The sequence below is a fragment of the Lagopus muta genome, chromosome 19 (assembly GCF_023343835.1).
Source record: "Lagopus muta isolate bLagMut1 chromosome 19, bLagMut1 primary, whole genome shotgun sequence".
NCBI lineage: Eukaryota > Metazoa > Chordata > Aves > Galliformes > Phasianidae > Lagopus > Lagopus muta.
Genome location: NC_064451.1, coordinates 1684053 through 1706533, shown reverse-complemented (window position 1 = coordinate 1706533; position 22481 = coordinate 1684053). Strand labels below are relative to the sequence as shown.

The 22481-nt window shown below is 46.9% G+C and overlaps 3 protein-coding genes across 3 annotated transcripts in view; 1 reads left to right on the top strand and 2 right to left on the bottom strand.

Annotated features, from left to right (window-relative positions):
* PNPLA7 (patatin like phospholipase domain containing 7) overlaps nucleotides 1-11318 on the bottom strand; it is a 117070-nt gene extending 105752 nt beyond the window's left edge. The window contains exons 1-9 of the mRNA XM_048965727.1: nucleotides 11173-11318; nucleotides 10826-10860; nucleotides 8054-8110; nucleotides 7532-7619; nucleotides 5538-5620; nucleotides 3394-3482; nucleotides 3040-3180; nucleotides 1725-1884; nucleotides 628-708 (exon numbers count right to left, since the gene is read on the bottom strand). Of these exons, the coding sequence (XP_048821684.1) occupies nucleotides 628-708; nucleotides 1725-1884; nucleotides 3040-3180; nucleotides 3394-3482; nucleotides 5538-5620; nucleotides 7532-7619; nucleotides 8054-8110; nucleotides 10826-10858 (732 nt within the window). The 5' untranslated portion in view covers nucleotides 10859-10860; nucleotides 11173-11318. The remainder of the gene's footprint in view (nucleotides 1-627; nucleotides 709-1724; nucleotides 1885-3039; nucleotides 3181-3393; nucleotides 3483-5537; nucleotides 5621-7531; nucleotides 7620-8053; nucleotides 8111-10825; nucleotides 10861-11172) is intronic.
* Nucleotides 11319-11418: 100 nt separating this feature from the next.
* Nucleotides 11419-12041, top strand: MRPL41 (mitochondrial ribosomal protein L41). Its single transcript, XM_048965729.1, has one exon. The coding sequence runs from the start codon at nucleotides 11520-11522 to the stop codon at nucleotides 11925-11927; it is 408 nt and encodes a 135-aa protein (XP_048821686.1). The 5' UTR covers nucleotides 11419-11519; the 3' UTR covers nucleotides 11928-12041.
* Nucleotides 12042-13233: 1192 nt separating this feature from the next.
* Nucleotides 13234-22197, bottom strand: DPH7 (diphthamide biosynthesis 7). Its single transcript, XM_048965728.1, has 9 exons — nucleotides 21966-22197; nucleotides 21658-21794; nucleotides 20758-20845; nucleotides 19931-20025; nucleotides 18429-18595; nucleotides 17884-17956; nucleotides 17089-17154; nucleotides 16721-16893; nucleotides 13234-15202 (listed from the first exon to the last, which is right to left on the bottom strand). The coding sequence occupies exons 1-9, from the start codon at nucleotides 22101-22103 to the stop codon at nucleotides 14580-14582; spliced, it is 1560 nt and encodes a 519-aa protein (XP_048821685.1). The 5' UTR covers nucleotides 22104-22197; the 3' UTR covers nucleotides 13234-14579.
* Nucleotides 22198-22481: the final 284 nt, after the last annotated feature.

Here is a 22481-nt window from a genome sequence, read left to right as displayed (position 1 = left end):
CAGCTATCAACACCTTCCAAATAGACACTCGAGTGCTTTTGTGTTATTGAACATGATGAATCCACCACTTTCAGCTCAGGCATTCCTCAATAAGATACAGTGACAATTCAGAAAAGCCATAGCTGTAAATGCATCTGAAACAAAACCCACAGCTGTAATTTGTGCAATAAATAGGAGCAGCCAGCACTTAACTCATCTTGCTGCATGCCCAAGAGCACAACCTTCAGGTGGTCACCAGCAACATTAACATATTGGGAAAAAATTAAATCCATCAACCCGTTTCACAGCCTAATTACAACAATAACAACTGTCAGATTTGCTTTCATTAGAGCAGATAAATTCAGTAAGTGATAAATCAAACTGCATAAAAGCTAGGAATTCTGGGCCCTAACCTGGTCCTTCTGACTCCCTTGCAACCTTGAACAAATCAAATTCTATCTCAGTTTTTGCAGCCACAAACAAAAAACCGTGAAAATGCTGCTGCGAAACAGTCAGTGATGAAAGGAGAAAAAGGACTGGGGAAGGAACATCTGTCATTCTGACCCTTTCAAAGAGGGCTTTCCCCCCCCACAGTGGGCTCAGCAACACAAAGCAGCAGTGCAGAAAACTGGCACCTGAAGGACTTACCGTGATGACATCTAGAATGCTGAGAAGACTGTGGACACTGTCTCCTGCCAGCACCTCCTTAACAATCACTTCTGTGCCATCCTGTAGGAGTAGAATAGATTACTATAGGCTCACAGGTGTGTATATATGGCAGCTCTAAAATATATGGTCCCCTATTAGAACCTGAACACGAACCTTCCCTCTGCTCTGGTGCTAAATCACACCACCTTAGTTTTAAACCATCATTATAAAAGATAGGAGTGATAAAGGAAATTTAAAGCCAGTTTTGCCTTGGGGTAGATGTGACCTGACCTGTTATTTGTGCTACATAACAATTAAAAATGAAAACAAAACCTTCTTCACACTAAGAATTAGCTCCATTGATTGAGGAATTACATGCTGTCACATCTTCCTGTAGGAGGAGGGAAGGGGAGAAAGCATTTTTCAATGGCCCTTCACACATCACCAGGCAGTATAACAGGAAAAGGAGCAAAACAAAGGTATATGCAGAAGTCACAAAGTTTGAGATAAATTACAAAAACAGCACATGCATTTTCAGCTATAAAAATTAAAGTTAAACCTGAAAAAGTCAAGAAAAATATTAAATATATACATAACCACACACACGTTAACCCAAGTTCACAAAAGGGATTGCACTCAACATTTGAAGACTTGCCCAAAACACAAGCTATCATTTCTTCTCCCTGTCTACCCAAAGTGAATCTGGCAACCCTTCCAGGCAATCTCCCTTAACTAAGAGGCAAGAACATTCTGGAATGAAATCCACGTGGTCTCTTCTACTGCCACCATCCTGTTTTGTCTGCCTGTTTTATATAAATGAGAACAATTCCAACAATATGCCAATTTGGCCTTGCACTCCAGTCTCCTGCAGTAATTATGCAACTAAGAGCATGTGAGGATGACCTGGAAGAGTGAGCTAACCTTGCCCTATGGGAGACGTGTAGGGGCACGGCTCGAAATGCTGACATTTATATATCAGGGCCCTTCACTCCATCACTACCATTCAAACTTCACTTTAGCCAATCCTTAATGATTCATGCCAACACATGCTATGCTAACAGATGCAACTCAAGAACAGTGGCTCAGTTCATTCTTACACTTTCTTGAACGCACACTTCCAGCTTTCCATCTTGCACAACATAGATGCTGTTATCCAGCTGCCCAGGACGGAAGATGTATTCTCCTTCATGCAGCTGCACAAAAAACATGTGCTTGCACAATTCCAGAAAAAGGGGCTTCTCAAAGTGACCAAGAACCCTGCAGGAAAGAGAAGTAAATATCAGCTTTTTTCTCCCTTTTCTGCACAGGGAAAACCCATCCTTAATCAGCAGAGCCTTCATGGAGGGGCTCAGAGGAAGCTGTGGCGTGGCAATGCAACAGCAGGGTGACAGGAACAAAAGTCCCCAGGGCAAAAGTGCAGCAACACAGTGAAATGCTGAAACCTGTAAGTGTCACAGCTCCTTCTTGAGCAGCGCATGGAGCAATGCCAGCAGGCTCAGAAGGAAGTACATCTTCCTTCAGGTGTCTTCCTCAAGAAAACACCAGCATGGCTTATGAAGGGTAGAAAACAAAAACCTACAATATACTGTATAAGCAAAGTTAGCCTTTGGAGCTTTCTCTTTTAGCCCAGCTACCCCAGTAATGCAACCAGAACATATGAGAAAAACTGAAGAATAAAAGAGAAAAAAATCCCACCATTGTATCTACGTAAATGTGAATATCCCATCTCCTGCAGGCAACAGGACTCCTGCAACACTGGACTAGTTTGTGAGCATCAGGCAGAGAGAAACACCCTGCTTAAACCTCAGCATTTCGTATACAACACCACAAGTGTCCTCCATAGTTTCATTAGCTCACAATTAACAGAATCAATCAATCAAATCATCCTGCAACATCAATTAGTCATAGAACATCAGAATTCCACAGGAGGAACTTTAGGTGACATAAATAGTAATTTTATTAGACTACTAAAGTGTCTAATTTAGTCCTGAAGGTTATAACTAATTAGATCAGAAGAGGAAAATAATTACCATATACAAAAGTCTAACATCTGAAAACCTCATCCTTCCTGCCTTGTCAGTGATATCAATACTTGACTGAATTGAATCATAGAATGGCCTGGGTTGCAAAGGAGCACAAATCTCATCCAGTTCCAACCCCTGCTGTGTGCAGGTCACCAACCAGCAGCCCAGGCTGCCCAGAGCCACATCCAGCTTGGCCTTGAATGCCTGCAGGGATGGGGCATCCACAGCCTCTGAACTGCCTCACTGCCTCCTTTCCCTCCCTTCCACCTCATCTTTTTGACTCTGATCATACAATGATAAAATTTAAGGCTTGACATGCGGTAGAAAACACATCAGTTGAATAGCCATCAAAAGCAAAACCCAAGCCTACATTTCCATTTAACATTACCTAACATTTTTAAGCATGTAAAGGACTTCCGATGGCAAATGAGAATTCTTTACATCAAATTCTGTCAGGTCTGCCTCCAGCAGAGAGGGAGGTGGCTCTTTTGGCTGCAGAGTTGGACATTCTTTCTTAATACGCAGAATCCTACAAAGGAAAACAATGGAAGTTCAGGACAGCATCCAATCTGTCTGTATATTGACACCATAGGTTGAGTGCCAGACACACTACACTGTTACACATTACCAAGCAGACAGAACAGTAGCATTCCAGCCCCCAGCTGCTCTTTTTGTGCCTTTCTTCAGCAGAACTAGAGACAGTGCTCAGTGTGAATTCCCCCCTTCCCCAAAGCCCAAGTACCTTTTAGCCAAATTTAAAACTTTGGCCCGTTTCCTCATCCTTTGGCGAGGCACAGTGTTCCCAACCAGAGTGTTGGGAAGAGTCGAAACCTAGGAAGAAAGAGCAAAAGCAGAAACGTTCACTAAAACCGAGCGACAAAAACCCTTGCTCCAACCTTGCAAGGGATTCGACCTCTCTGCCAGGTCATCAGAACACTGGCAGAGTGAAGCATTCCTATCAGGCTTTGAAGGAATGGAACAACACCTACTCCAGGATCACTTTCCCTCTAGACAGAAAGTGGCATATGTTTTGATCTCGATAAGCAACTGCTACAGTCATCATGGATGGTAGTGGGGGAAAAACCAACACCCGAGCTATACATCTCCCACTCAGAAACACTCAACGTGAGGCAGAGAACATTTAAAGCTCCAGTATTCCTATGGCAGGCTATGCAGTACTCCTGTGCAGCAAGCCTTTTAACTTGTGTTTTCACTGTGCCACCTTCTGGAGAACTGCAACAGCTGCAAGATCAAGCATTGCTATTTCTCCCACCAAAAGAAAATAATCTATACTCAAATAGTTTGCAGACATTCCCCTCGCCCTTTTTACCAAAAACACACAGTGTTTTGCTGAAAACATCAGTTCTACAGTACCAATGTCCTATGTCTCCTTTAGGAGAGAGAAAGGCAAAGTTCAACTTCACCTCTGCTCTCTTCTCCTTCCTCCCCAAAAAACCCAAGAGATTTTCCCATGTGAAATTCTAGGGAGCTTTTATGCTGTACGTAAATAACTGTGTTAGAGAATATGAAAAATATTAAATTAAGAATTTATGAAGTACAACCCAAGAACAATTAAAAAAACAGCCCTGTGACCAATTACTGAGCCCAAACATCTGAATTCATCTCCACGAAGCCCTGGGGCGAGCACACAGCTGTGCTCCCCCACTGGAGATAAGGGGGTGCCCTGCAACCTGCTCTGCCCAGAGGGATTCTCTGCGACCCACTCCTGCACCACAGCTCAGGGTTGAGGACTCCACTGGCCACACACCTTGATTGTGACCCCACAGGACAGCAGGCACGGAGCACAAACTCCAGTCAGGATTAAACAGCTTTTTCTTTCACCAACCATTTGTACCTGACCGCAAGCAAGCAATAACCACGGGTTTACTACACAGACTTTTGTATAAAGTGTTGAGGAAGGAAGTCATCTTGATCCCCAGGTCCTATTGCATTAGCTTTCAAGAAAGCCAAACACATCACCTCTGCACTCATATAACCATTCATTCCATTCCTTTGACCACGGTGGTACTTTCTATCACATTCAGCATGCACTTCAAGGGAAGCCTGTGCTTTGGGAATACAGGAACATTAATCTCCTCCATTAACTGAAACCCAGACCACCAGTGGAAAAAAACACAGCATACCAAGCATGCCTACTTAGACTAACCTAATTCATGACAGGAAATGTCTGGTCTCAAACCTTGCTACAATTTTTTTAAAGATTTAATCAGCCAGACTCAAACTAGAGCCCATGCAGAAACAGATTTCTGACCCAATGGAAAATCCAAGGCAATCTTCTAGGGTAATAGGAAAGCAACATCATCTGGACAAAAAACTGAATGCACAGGCAGCACCCCTTGTTGCAGCCTAAGGGAATGTTCAATCATTGGATAAATCCCTGTTGAACAACCTCTAATTACAGTTTAACAAGAAACAAGCGTTCATATGCTGAGGTGCTTTATAGAGATAGTCTACAGAAAGACAAATTTGAGTATGTGCTCTTCAGACAGACTGGCTGTTTCCTAAGATAGGAAAGACCAGGCCAGCTTCCTATGTAAGGGCAGTACTGCAAGATGTTATTTGAAAGGGGCAACCCTGAATGCAGGCACTGAATACCTTGAATATAATCCTAAGCACAGAAAAAGGAAGATTATTATAGACAACTATTTTATCATCAATTCAATAGAGAAGTGACGAATCAAAGAATGACCATCCTCAGTGTCTGCAAATATGTCTGAAAGGAATAATTCCAGGAGATCTGAAACATCCCTAAATAGGTCGAAGGCCTTGGGTCAAATTAAGCAACAGAAGTATTTCAAGTTTTACCAAACCTCCTCCACAGGATTTTAATCTTCACTTCCTTCCCAGCACGCCAAACATTCTTACCTTTCTCATGATCTTCCTCCCATAGAACATCACTTTGTCTCGCTTGCGAAATCTGTACTGGCGGACATGTGGTTGAAGCTGTTCTGAAATAACAAAGAGCTTCATGTCAGAAACCACCTCAGTACCTCAGCAAATTTACAGATGACCCCAAGTTGTGTGCTGCAGTTGATACAGCAGAAGAAAGGAACACCGTCCGATTGATCTGGTCAGGTTTGAGAAGTGGGCCCACATGAACCTAAGGAGGTTCAACAAGGCCAAGAGCGAGGCGGTGCACCTGAGCTGGGGCAATCCCAGATGTGAGCACAGACTGGGAGAAGAACTCTGTAAGAGCAGAGCTGTGTAGAAGGACTTGGAGGTCCTGGTGAAGGAAAAGCTGGACATGAGCAGCAGTATGTGCTGGCAGCCTGAGCTGCATCAGCAGAGGAATGGCAGTGGGGTAGGAAGAGGACAATTGAAAGACATAGAGATTTTGGAAAGGGTCCAGAGGAGGGCGACTAAGATGATCAAGGGGCTGGAGCACCTCCCCTATGAGGACAGGCTGAGGGAGTTGGGCTTGTTCAGCCTGGAGAAGAGAAGGCTGCGGGGTGACCTCATTGCAGCCTATCAATACCTGAAGGGAACCTACACCCAGGAGGGGAGTCAACTCTTCTAAAGGGCTGACAACAGCAGGACGAGGGGAAATGGTTTTAAGTTGAAGGAGGGAAGATTTAGGTTAGATGTTAGGGGGAAGTTCTTTACTAGGAGAGTGGTTAGGCCCTGGAACGGGCTGCCCAGGGAGGTTGTGGATGCCCCGTCCTTGGACGTGTTTAAGGCCAGGCTGGACGGGGTCCTGGGCAACCTGATCTGAATATGTATGTTTGGTGGCCCTGCTAGGCAGGGGGGTTGGAACTACATGATCCTTGGGGTCCCTTCCAACCCGGGTGATTCTGTGATTCTGTGACAACCTCCCTCTGCTCTGCCCTCATGAGGACCCACCTGCAGTGCTGTGGCCACACTGGGGGCCCCCAGCACAAAAGAGAGGTGCAGCTGTTGGAGTGGGTCCAGATGATGACCAGAGGGCTACAGAACTTATCCTACAAAGAGAGGCTGAGGGTGTTCAGCCTGGAGAAGGATCTGCCACCTCTTGATACTTGAAGGGAGCTTAAAAAAAAAAAAGATGGAGACTGACTTTTTACAAGAGCAGATAGTGATAGGATGAGGTGAATGATTTGAAAAGAGATTTGGGTTAGATGTGAGGGGGAAATTCCTGACCCAGAGGGCAGTGAGACCCCAGCACTTCTGCCCAGAGCTGTGGGTGCCCATCCCTGGAGGTGCCCCAGGCCATGGATGGGCCCTGGCCAACCAGAGCCCATGGCAGGGCTGGGGGCTGTGAGTCCTTCCAAGCCAAACCATTCTTTGATTCTAGGATCCACAGCTTTATGCTAAGGGGAAAGAAGATTAAGCACAAGTTATCAATTTTGCTACCTCCATAATAGCCAGAGTTCCCACTACTAAAGAGCAAGCTGTTAGTGCCAACACTTAGAAATCAAACCAGCACCAGGCCCCTCATTATCCAAGTATGGTTAAGCCAAGCCAGACTAAGGAAGAGCTGGCTTAAGGCTCTATCTAATCACTGGAGGAGGTAAAAAGGCTCTCTAAGCAGGCAGTGGAATCAGGTGACTTTAATCTCACTAAAGGAAACCAACAATCTGCCTTCCTGCAACAACAGGCTTGTAATTATTTCCAAGCCAACTGATACTAAGGCTGTCACACAGCAGAGAAGCAAAAGTCTCCAAAAGTCCTGCACGTGGCAGTGATGAATTCTGTGTTTAATGACTCAAATCAGAACATAAGTTCTTCATCTTTTTAAAGTTCTTTTCCTGGGAAACTGCTACCATAACAGCAAGCAATTATTGTGAACTGGCACAGAACCCACCATGTAACATTACAAAAATACTGAGGATAACACGCTGAGAAAACTCCTTTTAGGATTGACAGAGTAGCTGAGTACTTACTGGATTGTTTCACTCTTCTGTAAATGACAAACACAACAATTCCTATCAGGAACAGTGCAACTGCAGCTCCAATGGCGATTCCAGTCAGCTGTGAGAGGAATTCATAGGAAAAGAAACTTGTAACTTCCACAGTTGAAAGCTATTTGTAATTTTTGTAGGGCTGACCAACACTTAACTCCATTGTCTGAACATCAAACGCATCCATAAATACTTCAGTTTTAACTAAAACTTCACACACGTGAGGAGTTTAAATTTAACTGTATTAGTGCCATGTTTATAAGCTCAGATGCAAAAGATTCAGCACTTTCCCCCCCAAATATCTGTGAATTGAAAACTAAATATGCATGAGATTAAATAATAGAGATTAGTTCCTGCCTCGTGCACAGCAACAACATAGAAGCAAGAATTCCTCTCCGTTTACTCAGACTTTGATTGAGACTTAGTGGAGCTCCTGGAGCTGGCCAGCAGGTACACACCACTTAGCACATCATTTTCATCCAGTAGATTGAAGCCATACATTACCATTGTACTCTGTATTCTGTCTTCTACAAACTGAAGAATTCCACTTGCTGGCATGGCCTAGCACGAAAAGGAAGGTGAAGTTAGTTTCCCACAGCTGGCAAAAGCCTCCATACAGATACCTATGCCTGGTCTGGCACACACACACCATTTGGTTTCCAATGCCTTTCTTTCAATTACCATCCACTTTGAAAACGATGCCTTCAGTGGAAAGGGGTCAGGAGTGGAGTTCTATCTGGTGACAGTTCTACACAATCCTAAACAACCTCAATACAAGGTCAGACAGGGAGGTGTTGACTTTTGTTATGACTTTACGTTATTCAGAGCAATAAGAACAAGAGCTGAATGTAAATGTTATGAGACTAAGAAAATAAACCAGAAAATTAGAGATGAAATTCAACTAAACCACAAAATTATGCACATGGGGAAAAGCTCTAACTCAGGTGCACAGCCCTGGAAGCTGTACTGCTGACTGCTGCTGTTCTGGACAAAAACCTGCACACTGTAGAAACACCAGCTCAAAATTTAGTGGAGTGCAAGGAAAAAAAATTAGCAAACCAAATATTAGAAAGAAATAGGAAACAAAACGAATACAAGAACAGACACGTCACCCTGTAAGCCTCAAGCCTTACTTGAACCTTACGTTCTGGAACCAGTTTTTGCTCTCAGTTCCAAATCCAGATGACCTCTTTATTTAGCTTTGTATCCTCAAGAAAAATGGAAGCGCCCACAGAGTCACCAAACCAGTCTCCCTCCCAGAAGTTCATTCCAGGCTCACAGGGCAAGCAGAGTCCAGCCTGGCCAGTCAGCATATGCGGAGCTGAGTGCATTTTCTTAGGTCCTTTTAACTCAACCTATTAATCTGTCTCCTCAGCATCGCTCCAACTATCACTACTACCATCAGTGCTGGATAATTACTGGTGGAATCGCAGTGTAAAGTCTGTAAAGTGTAAAGCACTGTAAAGTGCTGAAAAGTTGCTAGCAACAAATACAGTGCTTTCTGGCTAAGCAAGGTGAGATCTCAATGCAAGTCTTTCATGGCCACTTGTTTGTTTCCCTCTGACAGCAGCAGGAATAGGAATTCTGCCACTATCAGGGCCCATGTGATCTCAAATAGCACAGAAAATAGCAATTGCCAAGTGACAGTCCCAGCACTGTTCCCTGTGAGGAAATAAATTCACAACAGAAGCATGAAACACACAGGTGCACACACAGAGCCTGTGCCCCAACCAGGAAGACTGTAAGGGAATCCAGAACTCCAAGGGGAACAGAGAAGCTTTTGGAAGGTTTGTTACCAAGACTAGCCTGAACATTTCCACCTCAACATGGGTCAGAGTTCTGCAGGGAGTTCAAACACTGGTAGCATCCGAAAAGAGGCAGAGAAAGTCAGCAAATGGCCGGCAGCCACAGGGACACCCGTGTGTGTCAGCAGCTGCTCACAGTCAGGCAGCACAGGGGCCAGTCGTGAGGCCATAAACACAGCAGAGCTGCAGGGCTACAGCTCAGAGGGAGGTCACACCCAGCACCTGTATTCAGGGCTTCATGTGCTCCATCCAAGCCCTGATCCAACTCTTAGAAACAAAACACACACTGAGCAACTCCGAGAAGACTGGAAAAAGACAAAATGATAGGCAGAGAGTATGTGCTAGCAGGAATAGTGCCTGTGTTTTCTAAAACTTGACTCCAGTTTTCTTAACGAAACTGTGGCCGGTAACAAAAACACACAGCTTTGAAATAACATTTACACCCATCCAGGTGACCAAGCACAGAACAAGCAGCCAGGGCATGTACTCAAAACCTTCCCATTGCAATCAAAGGTAAACAGTGAGACATACCACACACAGGGAGGGGTGCCAGGTGGTGACAGGCACAGCGCTCAGGAACTGACATGAGTGTTCCTCAGAATACAGGTTTCCTCGTGGCTCATGAGTACAGCTGACCACACGCTGCGGCTTTGACCACAAATGCTGAGTTTTCACAGAACATCTTTTACCTGCTTATCAGTGTGCTGGATGCACCTTCTAGTTCTAAGAAAAGTATTTCCTGTTGTGGGCCTTGATTGTTGTTACTAGGAAAAGCAGTATGTGTCTTAAGGAAGAATAAATGCAAGAGCTGAAGAACTCCTTGATCCTTCCATCTTCAGGCTAAAATCATACCACTGAAGCAAAAGGTGCTTCAACTGTGTCATTCTGCTGACAAATGAGAATATGAAGCACCACGTGAATGGTTTGCAGTACAGATAAGTAAATACACACAAAAAATGGGACTGATCTTGACATTTTTGGAAGGACTACACCCTTATCAAGAAAGGCTCTGGAAAATAAAAGCAGTGTATCTGAAAACGTTACCCAAAAGTTATCAAATTAGGCACTGTCCTGGTTTCAGCTGGGACAGAGTGGATTTTCTTCATACCATCTGATATGACACTATGTTTTGGCTTTAAGAGAAAGAAGCTGCTGACAGAACACTGATGTTTCAGCTGTTGCTGTGCAGTATGAAGCCAAGGATGCTTCAGCTCCTCACTGCACCCTGCTAGCGAGGGGCTGGGAGAGAACAGGGCCAGGAGAGCTGACCTGAGCTGGCCCAGGGGACGTCCCAAACCACACAGCACCATGTGATAACTACAAAACTGAGGGAGCTGGACAGGAGGCAGCTGAAGGGCTGCACAGCACCGAGCTGCTGCTGCATTAAGCCAACCACAGCAGCTACGTTTGCTTTCTGGAAATGCTAAAAAAGAAACAAAGATGTGAAAAATAGCATCAAATCACTTCGTACCTCAAGGCTGGTGCCGTTGCCTTCTTCTTCCATGGCTGGAGGCGCAGCAGAAGAGAAAAAGAGGAAAAATGACCGTTAAGAAACGACAGCAACCCAGATTCTGATTTTCCAGCACACGGCAGCCGCCGACCCGCGGGAAGCAGTCTGCGCCGAGGAGGGCTGCGGTCTGTCAGCGCTCCGCTCCCACCGCTCCCATCTCCGCGGCCCAACGCCGCACTGACAAATCCGGTGGAGGGGAGTTACCGCACGGACCCGCCGGTCCAACCGGGCGCCGCGGGGAGACCGGTGGGACCGGCTGAGCCCGGGCAGCCCCGAACTACCACTGAACCCCCGTCCCGTCCCCTCACCCGTTGCTATAGCCGCGGTCGCCGCGGCGCTCCCACGCGGAGGTCAAAGGTCAGCCGCGGAGCGGGGCCGAAGGTCGCATCCCTGCACCCACCGCCACCAGCGCCGAGCGGGGCGCTAAGCCCCGCCCACTCCCCCAGCTCCTCGGTGCTGATTGGCGCGCACGGCTTCGCGCCGAGTGGTCCGCGGAGCAGCACGGCCTAAGATAGGCGCTGCGGATTGGCTGACGGGCTCCTACCAATGGGAGCGGGCGGTGTTGGGGTGTGGGAGTCGGGCGGACCGGGCCTGCCGCCGCTGCGCCGCCCGCCCGCCCCTCCGTCCGTGCTCTTAGGGCCTGCAGGCGCTCGCCATGGGGCTGCTGACCGAGCTGGCCCGCGGGCTGGTGCGGGGCGCCGATCGCATGTCCCCGTTCACCAGCAAGCGCGGCCCTCGGTCCTACAACAAGGGCCGGGGAGCCAAGAAGATGGGCGTGCTGACCTCCAACAAGAAGTTCATCCTCATCAAGCAGATGGTGCCTCAGTTCGTCGTCCCCGAGCTGGCGGGCTTTAAGCTGAAGCCCTACGTGTCGTACCGCGCTCCGCACGGCTCGGAGCCGCCAATGACGGCCAAGCAGCTCTTCGACGAGTTGGTGGCGCCGCGCATCGAGAAGGACGTGAAGGAGGGAACCTTCGATCCAAACGCGCTGGAGAAGTACGGCTTCGAGCCGACGCAGGAGGGGAAGCTCTTCCAGCTCTTCCCCAAGAATTACGTGCGCTAGGGGGCAGGCGGGGCTCCGCCGGGTGCTGGGCTGCACTGCGAGAGACTTGGACTGCGCCTTACAGCTCGGGACGGTTTCTTTTGCTGAGTATTAAATGCGAGTCCTTCCAGTGTATCTTTCTGCGGTGTGTGATTTAAATCGCTGCGGGGGCACTGGTTTCCTGTCAGAGATCTAGGAAGGTGTTGGTTTTGTTTGCATTGCTGCACCGTGCAGCTCAGAGCAGAGCTGCTGAGCCCACGCGAGGAGCTGCAGGAGTCTGGCTCCAGGCTGCTCCCGACTTCCAGGAGCGAGGGAGGAGGGCTCTGCCTCTGGGATTTCCTGGCTGTGGAAGGAGCTGCTTGGAGCTGATGTCTCATCGGTGCTGCCAGCACCCTGCTGTGAGTGGCAAGTTCAGCCAGAAGCAGAATACTTCAATTCACTCCTAGCCACTACGAAGTGTTTCATGGGAAAGGCCTCCAGTGAGGCCTTACCGTAAACTGAGCACGGATCTGTAGCTCAGATCAAACATCACAGCTGTAGTATTCACCAAAGTTTAAAACTAGTGTTTTGAATTCAGGCAGGATGCAGTTAACAGTTGCAGTCGGTGCCTGTACCTTAGCAGTGCAGCTGCTTCAAATGTCGAGGTAGCTGCTTACATTTGAAATACATCTTGGGAAAAAAAAAATAAATCATAATTTTCATCTTCCTGGAAAAGTGGCATCTTACTATTCAGCAAATGAAATACATACAAGCAACACTTACAGTTGTGTGCAGCCGTTCAAAGTAGAAATAGCTACAGTCAAAAAAAGCTGCTGGAGATGTGTTTGCCTCTGGTAGCCGAGTAAACCCCAGGACTTGTCTGCCCAGCCTTTGGGAGGCCAAACACATAAACTGGGCTGGTCCATGACAAGGCTGAAGCTCTTCAGGTGAACTAACTGGCAGTGATGGGAGGCAGGAAGAGTAAGCAGCTGATTTTCATGGTGGGAGCAGTGGTGTTTTGCAGGACCTCTTTCTACAATAAGGCGCATAGCAAAAACCTCTAGAGAAGGGAGAAAACAGCAGAGCAGCAAAGCACGCGTGTCCCTACTGCTCATAACACAACACATCACTCTGCCTTGGATCAGTACGGGTTGTAACAACGCAGGCTTTTGTTTAGTGATGGTAAACTCCAACCAATATGCAAAGGACCTCGAATAAAATCAAATAACCGAGGAAGATCAATCACTTGTATCGATTTTTATTTAGAAACATCCAAAAATATGGTGATTTTTTTCAACAAAAGCTCTTGTTCACATTACCAGTATGAATGTAACAGCGCTCAAGAAGGTTTTTGTTTTTTTTTTTTTAAATGCACATTCAACTTTGAAAAAGGAATTTCAAAGCAGTGAGATTCGTATCTGCTGTACCTGGCTTCAGATGCAGCACTGTTACAGATGCTTGTTGCTGGTGTTTCTTTGCCTCCAGGCAACTAATTCTTCAGGACTCTCAAAAACAAACCATGCAAGCTAGAAGTTCCTTACCTAGTTTAAGCTGTTTTGTTTTGTTTTCTTTCTAGAAAGGTAATTAAGAACAGAGAGAAAGTGTTCCAGAAACGGTGTTTTGCTGATATTTCACAGTGAAAAACAGAAAGCTAATGAAGCAGCCATTCCTGGAGGTAGTTAGGGCAACGTTGTTCAAATTTTGGTTTCTGTAATTTATTTATTCTGAACTTAAAGGATGTTAGGAAACATTGCCTATATTTTTGGAGGTTTTGTTCTTAAAGCTGTTCACCTTAAAAAAACAAACAAAAAAAACCTGTAAGATCTGGACTTCAGATCTACATGTAAGTCTCACTGTGGAGAACAGAAAAGATGAGCTGGATACCCAGAGTGTGGGAAGGGGCAGGATGGGTTTTGTGTGGCACTAAGATGTAAGCAGCGCTCACTACACAGTTTGTACTAAACCAATTTGTGCTTAGCGTGGAGAGCAACAAAATGAGATTGCATCCAGGTGATGAGTCTGAGTGCAGGCTCACCACAACCCTTACAAGAAATGCCCTGCTCAGAATGAAGCCTCCTATTGCTGAACCACTCTCTGTCCTTTCAGTCAGTCCGGATTTCTTTCTTGGAAAGAAATTCTCTTATTAAAGATCACAGTAAGCACTGCACTGCCAGCATCTGGACTGTCTTTGATTGTCTTCTCAAAGTACATTCCAGTTTACAGATCACACAAGCTACATACACACCTAAGCCTCTACTCATGGGCTTTTTTCTGAGAAATCCATGAAAACCTCTCATCACACTGTGTTTGCCTACATGTAGTAGCACAGACAAGTCTGGTTTGTTTTGGAAGGAGGAAAATAGGCTTAACAGATCAGTCAGACAAATGCAAACCAGCTCTGAGGGATTCAAATATACTGCACAAACAAGAAGCCTCTGAAAGGAAGGCTGTCCTACTCTGAATTAGTACACTAAGGGAAAACTAAATGTGTTTGTGCTTGACTACATTTCTCAAAGCAAAGGCTTTCCTCAGTGCTGAAATTAAAACCATCAGGAAATTATTCCATCATTATTGGCTTTTAAAGATTCACAAACTCAACAATATGAATTGTAAAAAAAAAAAGAAAAAAGAGGGTGTTAGCTTAGATGCTAATGTCAGTACAGAAGCTTTCCTACCCCTTTACCTCGGGACCTGTCAGTGCCAACTTTCAGCTGTCCTTTCAGGAGGGGATTTAGTACTGGCCCTCTCTGAGGCGATAGCCAGGTTCATTTCCCACTTCCAGACATGTAGGATATTATCATAGAAAGAACAAGTTGCTACAATGCTCGTTGCTTTGGGGCCGTCTGAAGACCTGACTGAATCACAACTTCCATGGAGGCCAATTCCATTGGATCTCTTAACTCCCAAGTCAGAGGTGCTGGCTGACTCAGGACTGCCCCCTCGGTCGGCGCCCCCACCCAACCCTGCCCCCTCCTTTAAATCAGGTTTCCTACCCAGCTCAGGATCCCCAGACAACTTAGGACCCTCCTCTGCTTTGAGCTGCAAGGCAGGGCCTTCACTGTCCTCATCCAATATCACATCAAAAGTAGCGGTAGGAGACTCATAAATGATCTTCAAGTTTCGGACCTGCAAATTCAGCCTCTCCTCTCCTTCCTCTGACCGTGGCCCAGGCCGCTCCGAAGGCTGGCACGCAGCACCAGAGTCCTGTAGTGCAGCCAAGGAATCCCTCGGACACAGCCTTGACCAGTCAGCCCCGTAGGCCAGAGAATTGTGCAAGACATAGGATGACAGGATGACACATTCCTCCGTGTTTTCCGCTTTAAAAAGCAAACAATGACATGAGCAGAAAGCAAGCTGTGACACAGTTTGTTGCTTACAGACCATTTCAGTACTGACCAAGCCATACAACAAGAGCTGCCTATCCACTGTACTGGTTAACGCCTTCTCTACAACAGTTAAGCATTGAGGAGGAACAAAGTACCCTGGCTCTTCTGACATTTCTTCAGCCACCTCCCAGCTTTGATTTTCCCCAGTTCAGCGAGCAGACAGCAAAGGGATTTATGTGCATGAGGTTTAAGAGCTTCATTATTCAAAATGTATAAATAGGCTGAAGACAGATCACACAGTGATCTCAAATGAGCCAGAAATACAACTGCTAAGACTGCCAGACCAGGTTCTGGTTATTAATAAATTGCAGATGTGTCTTTCCCATGGACTTTCAGCATCTCACTCTGCTATTAAATGCTATCAAGTTCCTCCCTTCCCTACACAGAAGAAATGAGATCCTCATTTCACGAGCTGTGGACCTGCCCAAGGTCTGGAGAAACTCAGCACCACAACCATTTTATGCATGCTATATTTGTAACGTAAATGCAAACAGCTTTATGAACATGTAAATATCTTCTGATTCACATGGAAGGTTTGCTCACGCTATTCTAGATAAACCAGACTGCACAGCATTTCCTTTCTGAGGCAGTAACCCATTCACACACTGCATTTGGTTCTGGGCTCTCCAATACAAGAGAGACATAGCAGTACTGGAGAGCCCTGCAGAGAGCCACAGGGATGAAGGAGGGACTGCAGCATCGCTTAGAAGTAAGAGCTGAGAGCTGTGCCTGATAGCCTGGAGAAGACCGAGAGGGGATCTTATGAATGTGCACAAATATCTTAAGGAGGAGACTCAATGCATGGGGACAGACTTTTCAGTGGTGGTCCCAATGACAGGACAGGCAATGGGCACAAACCAAAATGCATGAAGTTCCCTCTGAATGTGTGGAAAAATCTCTTTACTGCATGAGTGACAGAGCACAGGAACAGGCTGCCAGGGAGGCTGTGCAAGCCCCTTCTCTGGAGATACTCAAAACCTGCCTAGATGTGGCACTGTGCAACATGTCCTTGCTCAAACAGGGGGTGGGACGAGGTGCTCTCCAGAGGTCCCTTCCAACCTCAGCCACTCCAGCAGGTTAGTAACTCCTGCTGACAGCAAAACATCACTTGATATTCACCTAACTTCTCTGAACCATCAAGATGAACACAAACCAGATCAAAGGTAATGCTTTTATATCAAGACAAACAGGCTTCTCCCCATTAAGAGAAGTTACAAGAGATTTATGTATGATTAATGGCAGTGCCTTGGCACAAGCTACCATGCCAATGCTGAGGATCGGTTTGGGAAAGCTGGAGGAGTTAATTTACGTTGAAATAAATGTCTAAGGCTATAAACAACATCTGAATCTTTCTAGCAAGCTCAGAGCAGGAGCTCCCCTTTAACTTGGAGATAGGAAACATGAACAGCAGAGCAGTGTGAGAGCATCTCTGTTCCACTGAACACTCACCCATGCTTCCACGGCAGTCAAGGATCTTGAATCCACTCTGCATGCAGGCTGCTAACAGCACAAAGTCACAGGTTGGGTGCCATTTCAACCTCCAGACTCCACCTTCAACATGGGTGTCTGCCAGCGGCTGCTTCATGTTCCTGGTGTCCCACAGCAGCACGTGCTCATCATAGCTGGAGATGCATCACAAATCGATATGCTGACAAGCAGCAAACATGATTCAAGTGCAGCAAGTTCAGAAGAAAATGAGGAAATGCCACATAACCTTCCCACAGTGCATTCCTAGAGACCATGCCTTGAGAAGCAGCAGCACATTTAAGATAACAGAGGATGAGCACAGCAGGGAAGGGCGGCTAGAAGGGATTTACCTGCCAGTAGCCAGAAGGTTCTCCCTGTGGGGACTGCACTGAATGCTGCAAACACCCATCGAATGTCTGCAAAGGAGCAACATACAACAGAAAATATGACACACTATTTGAAATGGGGTTCTTCCTTGAATTTCAAGGCTTTGGGCTTTCTGCACCAAGATGTTTCAGGAAAGCAGAGGAGGGTGAACTCAAATGTCAGCCCACGCTCTGTTGCAGCCACACAATCCAACTGCCTTTCTAGAAAATAAACTTCTAATCACACATTACCTTTGCACAAACAATTTCTAGTAATACTTGGACCATAAACTGTCCAGAGCCCATCAGAATTTCAGCAAAACAACTCAATTCCCAGAAGATTTTATTCTCAACATTAATATTTCTATAGCAACAGCGATCACGAGCATTTTAATGCTACGTATGAAGTTTCACTGGAAAGCTGTACATGTTGCTTTAATCACATTCCACAGATACCTTATACCATCAGAAAAAATAGGAAAAAACATTACTTGAAATGAGTGGAGAATTAAACATTTTCTAAAAAAAACTTCCACAACAATACACCCACATTTAACACATGGAAAAATCTCCTCAAAAAAGCGAGCAGTTGCTTGTTTTGAAGGACATGGAGAAGAAAGTTTCAACCTGGAGCCATCCTGATGGAAAGAGATGTATTTTCTCTCTCAATTTCCCAAACGAGGCAGAAACAAAACTCCACTCATTGCTCATCTCTGAACACAGCAGCCTGGGAAGTGATACAACAGCTGTGGGCTCCAGCTGCTGGCACTGCTTGCTTACCTCCTGCTGGTGAACACTGGAGCCTCTGGATTGCATCTGGTGTCCCAGCCTTTCAGCAGGCTGTCATCTCCTCCTGCACAAAGACAGAACACAGCTATCCTGAACAGCCCTCAAAAGATCACTGCGAGACACTGAAGCAGAGCTACTGCTTTTCACCTGGGATATCAGAGCACTGAACAGACATAGCAAACCTCTCTGGAGGCTCACGTTACTCCTCGCCACACAAGACACGTGCAATAACAATTTGCTCATTGAAAAAATTTAGCTTCAAGAGTTCTGACCTTTTTGCTTCTATCTGTAACCCTTGCACGCCCCAAGGGATCACCAACTTTTTGCCAAGAGCCAGCCCAAGCACAGTTTAAAAGATATGGTTTCTCCTAGTTAACCCCCATCACTTTCCCCTAGCAGAGAGCCCCAGCTCTTACAAGACGTGTGATGGGAAGCAGCACACCCAGCTCTGCAAAGTAAAATCTCAAGGAACAAACTCTCCTAAACAAAGTGAGCCACCCCCAGCACCCCCAAATAAATCCCCAGTACTTACAGACCTGAATACACAATATCAATGTTCCAGTAATTAAAAGCAGCAATCCAGGCCTCAAACTTGTGAGCCTCCCACTGGTTCAGGACGTGCACAGAAGGTGCAGATTCATCAATGGAGAACAGATTCAGCTTCCCCTCTGAATCACTGCTGATCACTCTCAAAGGACATCCACTACATTGGAACACAGAGAAAACATCAGAAATTTCTGAAACTCGTGTTCTAAGTAATCACCAAGTACAAATTAGCTGCCAAGCTAGAGATGGCACCATATATATTTGATTCAATTGAGCATCAAGAGAAACTGACAGTGCAGCGGAGGAACGCATGCATTTATACAATTATTTTCAGCTTCCCATCTTAAACCCATCCATACTAGTGATGCCTACACCCTGATCTCACAGAGGAAGCCCTCTGCTCACATTCATTTGACTGAAACAAAACCAGGTCTTTCTTTCCCCTCAATGCTTAACTTGACTTCTCATGGGCCTGATATCAATCCCCCATCATGAACTAGCTACCTTCCAACAGCTCAGCTGCAACTGTAGGTACTGATTTTGGTGTCTCAGGGCTTCTTTCCAGTTCTGCATCATATGCCAGTTACTAAACCATATCAAATCTCCCAGATTTCCACACAAGAGATCCCTGGTCACCCCCCAGCCCTGCACTGATAGTTCTACGAGATGCAAAGGCAGACATTCAGCTTCTAGGAGGGGTTATCTGTCTCTGAATAGAAAACAGTGGTGTGCTTCAAAGCAACCTTTCATCATGGCAATCATCATTTTTACCTTGAAGGGCAGAAACAAGAAGAAATGTAGAGAAGAAAGTAGAACTAGAAGTTCTGCTTATTCATTAAACAACAGAAAACATATGCACAGAAAAAGCTTTAAATTAGGAAAAGCAACTGATTACCTGCCCTGCAACACAAAGTGCAGTACTGCCCCTGAGCCCTTCCACTTTCCAGTCTCACACTGAAGGTATCACTCAGTTTTACACTTATAGAAAACCTACACCTGACCTCTTCCTGAGGACAGCTAATTCATGTTCTGGAATTCAATTATGCTATTCCTGAAATCGAATGTATGAGCCACTTCCAAACCAACTCTCTACTGATTCTCATGAAACTGTCTGAAATTTTCTTACTATCAGTTCTTAAACAGACCTTCACATTAGAATTTCAGCTGTTTTGTGAACAGATGGAAAAAACTGCAGTCTTAAGCAAAGAGAAACGTTCCTGGTTCACCTGCCATCATTCCCTATGGCACAGCCTCAGGTTTGCTGTTGGATCAGGCTCTGCTCTTGCTACAGTGACCACAGCACTTGTTCCTCTGTTACCTCTCTCTGAAAACAGTAACTTTCAGAGAAGGCCAAGGGAGACAGCTGGGATCAAGGAAATCTTCAGCTACCTCGCAAACAAAGCCACCAGCTTCGTTCATCAGAAGCCTCAGCCTGAAACTGTCACACACACACACAGCGACCTCAGCAGCAGTCTTTGTCTCCCATCCTCACCACTGCTCACGTCCTGTGGACCAGTCTAAGGACAAGGCCAGGCGCTGCGCACCGAGATCGACCCTGAAGCATGGCTCCAACATGCAGCTGTTCTTCTACTGGAAAGAAAAGAAATGGGGTAAGGAGAAGGCACAAGGTAGACAACGTGTACTGCTTACATCTGTGGTGGTTTTCAGAGACAGGCATATTAGAGACCCATGTCACGAAGAGATGAGAAATCCCACAGCAACTTACAGTTGTTCAGTACTAGCAGAAGACAAACTTTATGCACAGACAGCATCCCCACCACTCTGCTTCCCATCTCCCACCAAACCCCCCTTAAAATTTTCTTTCCCTCAGAGAGCAATGAAGTGCAGAACTGAAGACCTGACTGCTGAATTCCCTCATTGTCCAGTTGGGTTTTCCCTTTTTTGCACTGAAGGAACAGCTCTCTCCATCAGACTCTTCTCACCAATTGAAAGAAACCCCTCTCCAAAACTCTTTCCTACTTTTACCAACTTTGCACCTTCTGCTGTTCTTACCAATAACTGCATACTTAATCTCTAAGTTCACAAAGCTTGCTGCTGCTCCCCCACATCTTTCACCTCCCACACCCTGCAGGTATACAGGGCCCAGCCAGTCTTTCCAGTGCCATAAGCAAGTTTGTGGAATTTATAAGGACCATTAACAGAAGACAAAACAAATGTTAAAAAAAAAATAATACAGCTAAGTACACTGAGAAAGCCATGGAAGCCATACTCCTTCCCTGCAGAGTCTCTAAGCATTGCAAATAAAGCTAGAATGTGGTGAGAATAACTTCAACATCGGCAGGCGTTACAGCCACCCACCTCACTGCCAGTCAGGTGGCAGAACTCCACAGCACCCATCGAGTTTGCAATGCCAACCATGGGATGTTCTGCAACTGGAATATGGCACCTGAAAGATCCAGCAGTTAAAAAAGTCTTGAATGTATAACTGTTTTGAGTTTAAGGAGAAAAGCAATAGCTTTTATTGTAGGGTGCAGAAGGAAAGGGCACTTGATTAAAAAAATCTCATGAAGAAAATCTAAGAGTCTTCTTGTTCCCATAAACCTGCACCAAAGGTAAAATATTATACATTAAGGGAATCTATGATACATTATGATATAAAGAGATGGAACACTTTCCTGTGAAGACAGGCTGCGAGCTGGGGCTGTGCAGCCCAGAGAAGTGAAGGCAGAGCTGAGAGCTGCATGTCAGTATCTAAAGGGCTGTGAGAAGGGAGGGGACAGACTCTATAGCAGGGACACAAGGGGAAATGGTTTCCAACTAAAAGAGGGGAGATTTTGACTGGACATAAGGGAAAAGGTTTTTACAATAAGGGCAGTGAGGCACTGCACAGGTTGCACAGAGAGCTGGTGGTGCCCCATCCCTGCAGACAACCAAGGTCAGGCTGTTGGGGCTCTGAGCACTGCTGGAGCTGTGGGTGTCCCTGTGCACTGCAGGGAGTGGGACCTGATGGCCTTTAAGGTCCCTTCCAACAAAAACGATTGTATGATAAACAAACGAGGTCTGCAGTCACTGCCCAGCTGCTCATAAGCACGCAGGAGAACGCAATGCAGAAACGAGCACAATTTGCTCACTGGTGGATGCTTCCCTCTGAGAAGTCGGGGACAATTTAGCTGTAAGCAATCAGCCCTACCAATGGCAGAAGGCACCGAGGAGCAGCAGAACCCGGCGAGTTCTCCAGTCCCCCCAGCCCAGCGTTACCATTTGATGTCCAGGACGGCAGCGGTATCGATCCTTTGGATCTCAGTCAGCGGGATGCAGGGCTGCTCCTCGTTGTAGTGGTACAGGTAGAGGCGTCCCGTCCTGTCGCAGGCCTGGTGGCTCCCTCTGCAGTCAGTCTGCAGCAGAGATCAAGAAGAAAAGCCCTCGTTTAGCGGCGCTCCGGCCACCCCCCGCCCGCGGGCATCGCGGGGGGCCGTTCCTCACGACGGGTCACCGCCGCTCCGCCGGAGGAACCCGCGGGGACCCGAGGGGAGGGAAGAGCCCAGGGCAGCGCGAGGCGGCCTCACCGCGGCGGGCGGGCGGAGGTGGTACGTGCCGCAGGCCAGGATGCTGTGCCAGCCCTCCACCGGGCACCACTCCACCGCGTCGGCGCTGAACTCCGTGTCCACCACCTGCAGCGTCCGCGTCCGGCACGGGGCCGCCATTTCAGACCGCGCTCATAACCGCGCGGGGCGGCCCCGGGCTGCCCGCAGCTCCGCGCCGGGGCGGGGCGGGGAGAGGCGGAGGCTCCGGCCGCTTCCCGTCAGCGGGGCGGGGCGGCGGCAGGCCGGGCCGTGCACGGCGCGGAGCCGCGGCGCTCCCGTCTTCCTCAGCCGGGCCCGCGCGCGGCCCTCCGCTCCCTCCGCGCTGAGCGCGACGTTCCCGCCCTGCGCCTCCCGCCCCTCCCGCAGTTCTTCACGCAGCCTTTATCGTCATTATCGTTACCCTGAATAACCTCACTGGGTGTTGCTGCGTTCTCCATTCGCTATTTCTTCATAATTATTGTTTTAGCCATTTTCATACCTCCCTTTAGTTCTCCCTTT

Coding starts and splice junctions, on each gene's coding strand:
- MRPL41 (XM_048965729.1), top strand. CDS start 11,520: ATGGGGCTGCTGACCGAGCTGGCCCGCGGGCTGGTGCGGGGCGCCGAT.
- DPH7 (XM_048965728.1), bottom strand. CDS start 22,103: ATGGCGGCCCCGTGCCGGACGCGGACGCTGCAGGTGGTGGACACGGAG. Junction 21,795..21,965: donor ACCTCCGCCCGCCCGCCGCG/GTGAGGCCGCCT, acceptor TCTCTGCTGCAG/ACTGACTGCAGAGGGAGCCA. Junction 20,846..21,657: donor GCCGTCCTGGACATCAAATG/GTAACGCTGGGC, acceptor TGGATCTTTCAG/GTGCCATATTCCAGTTGCAG.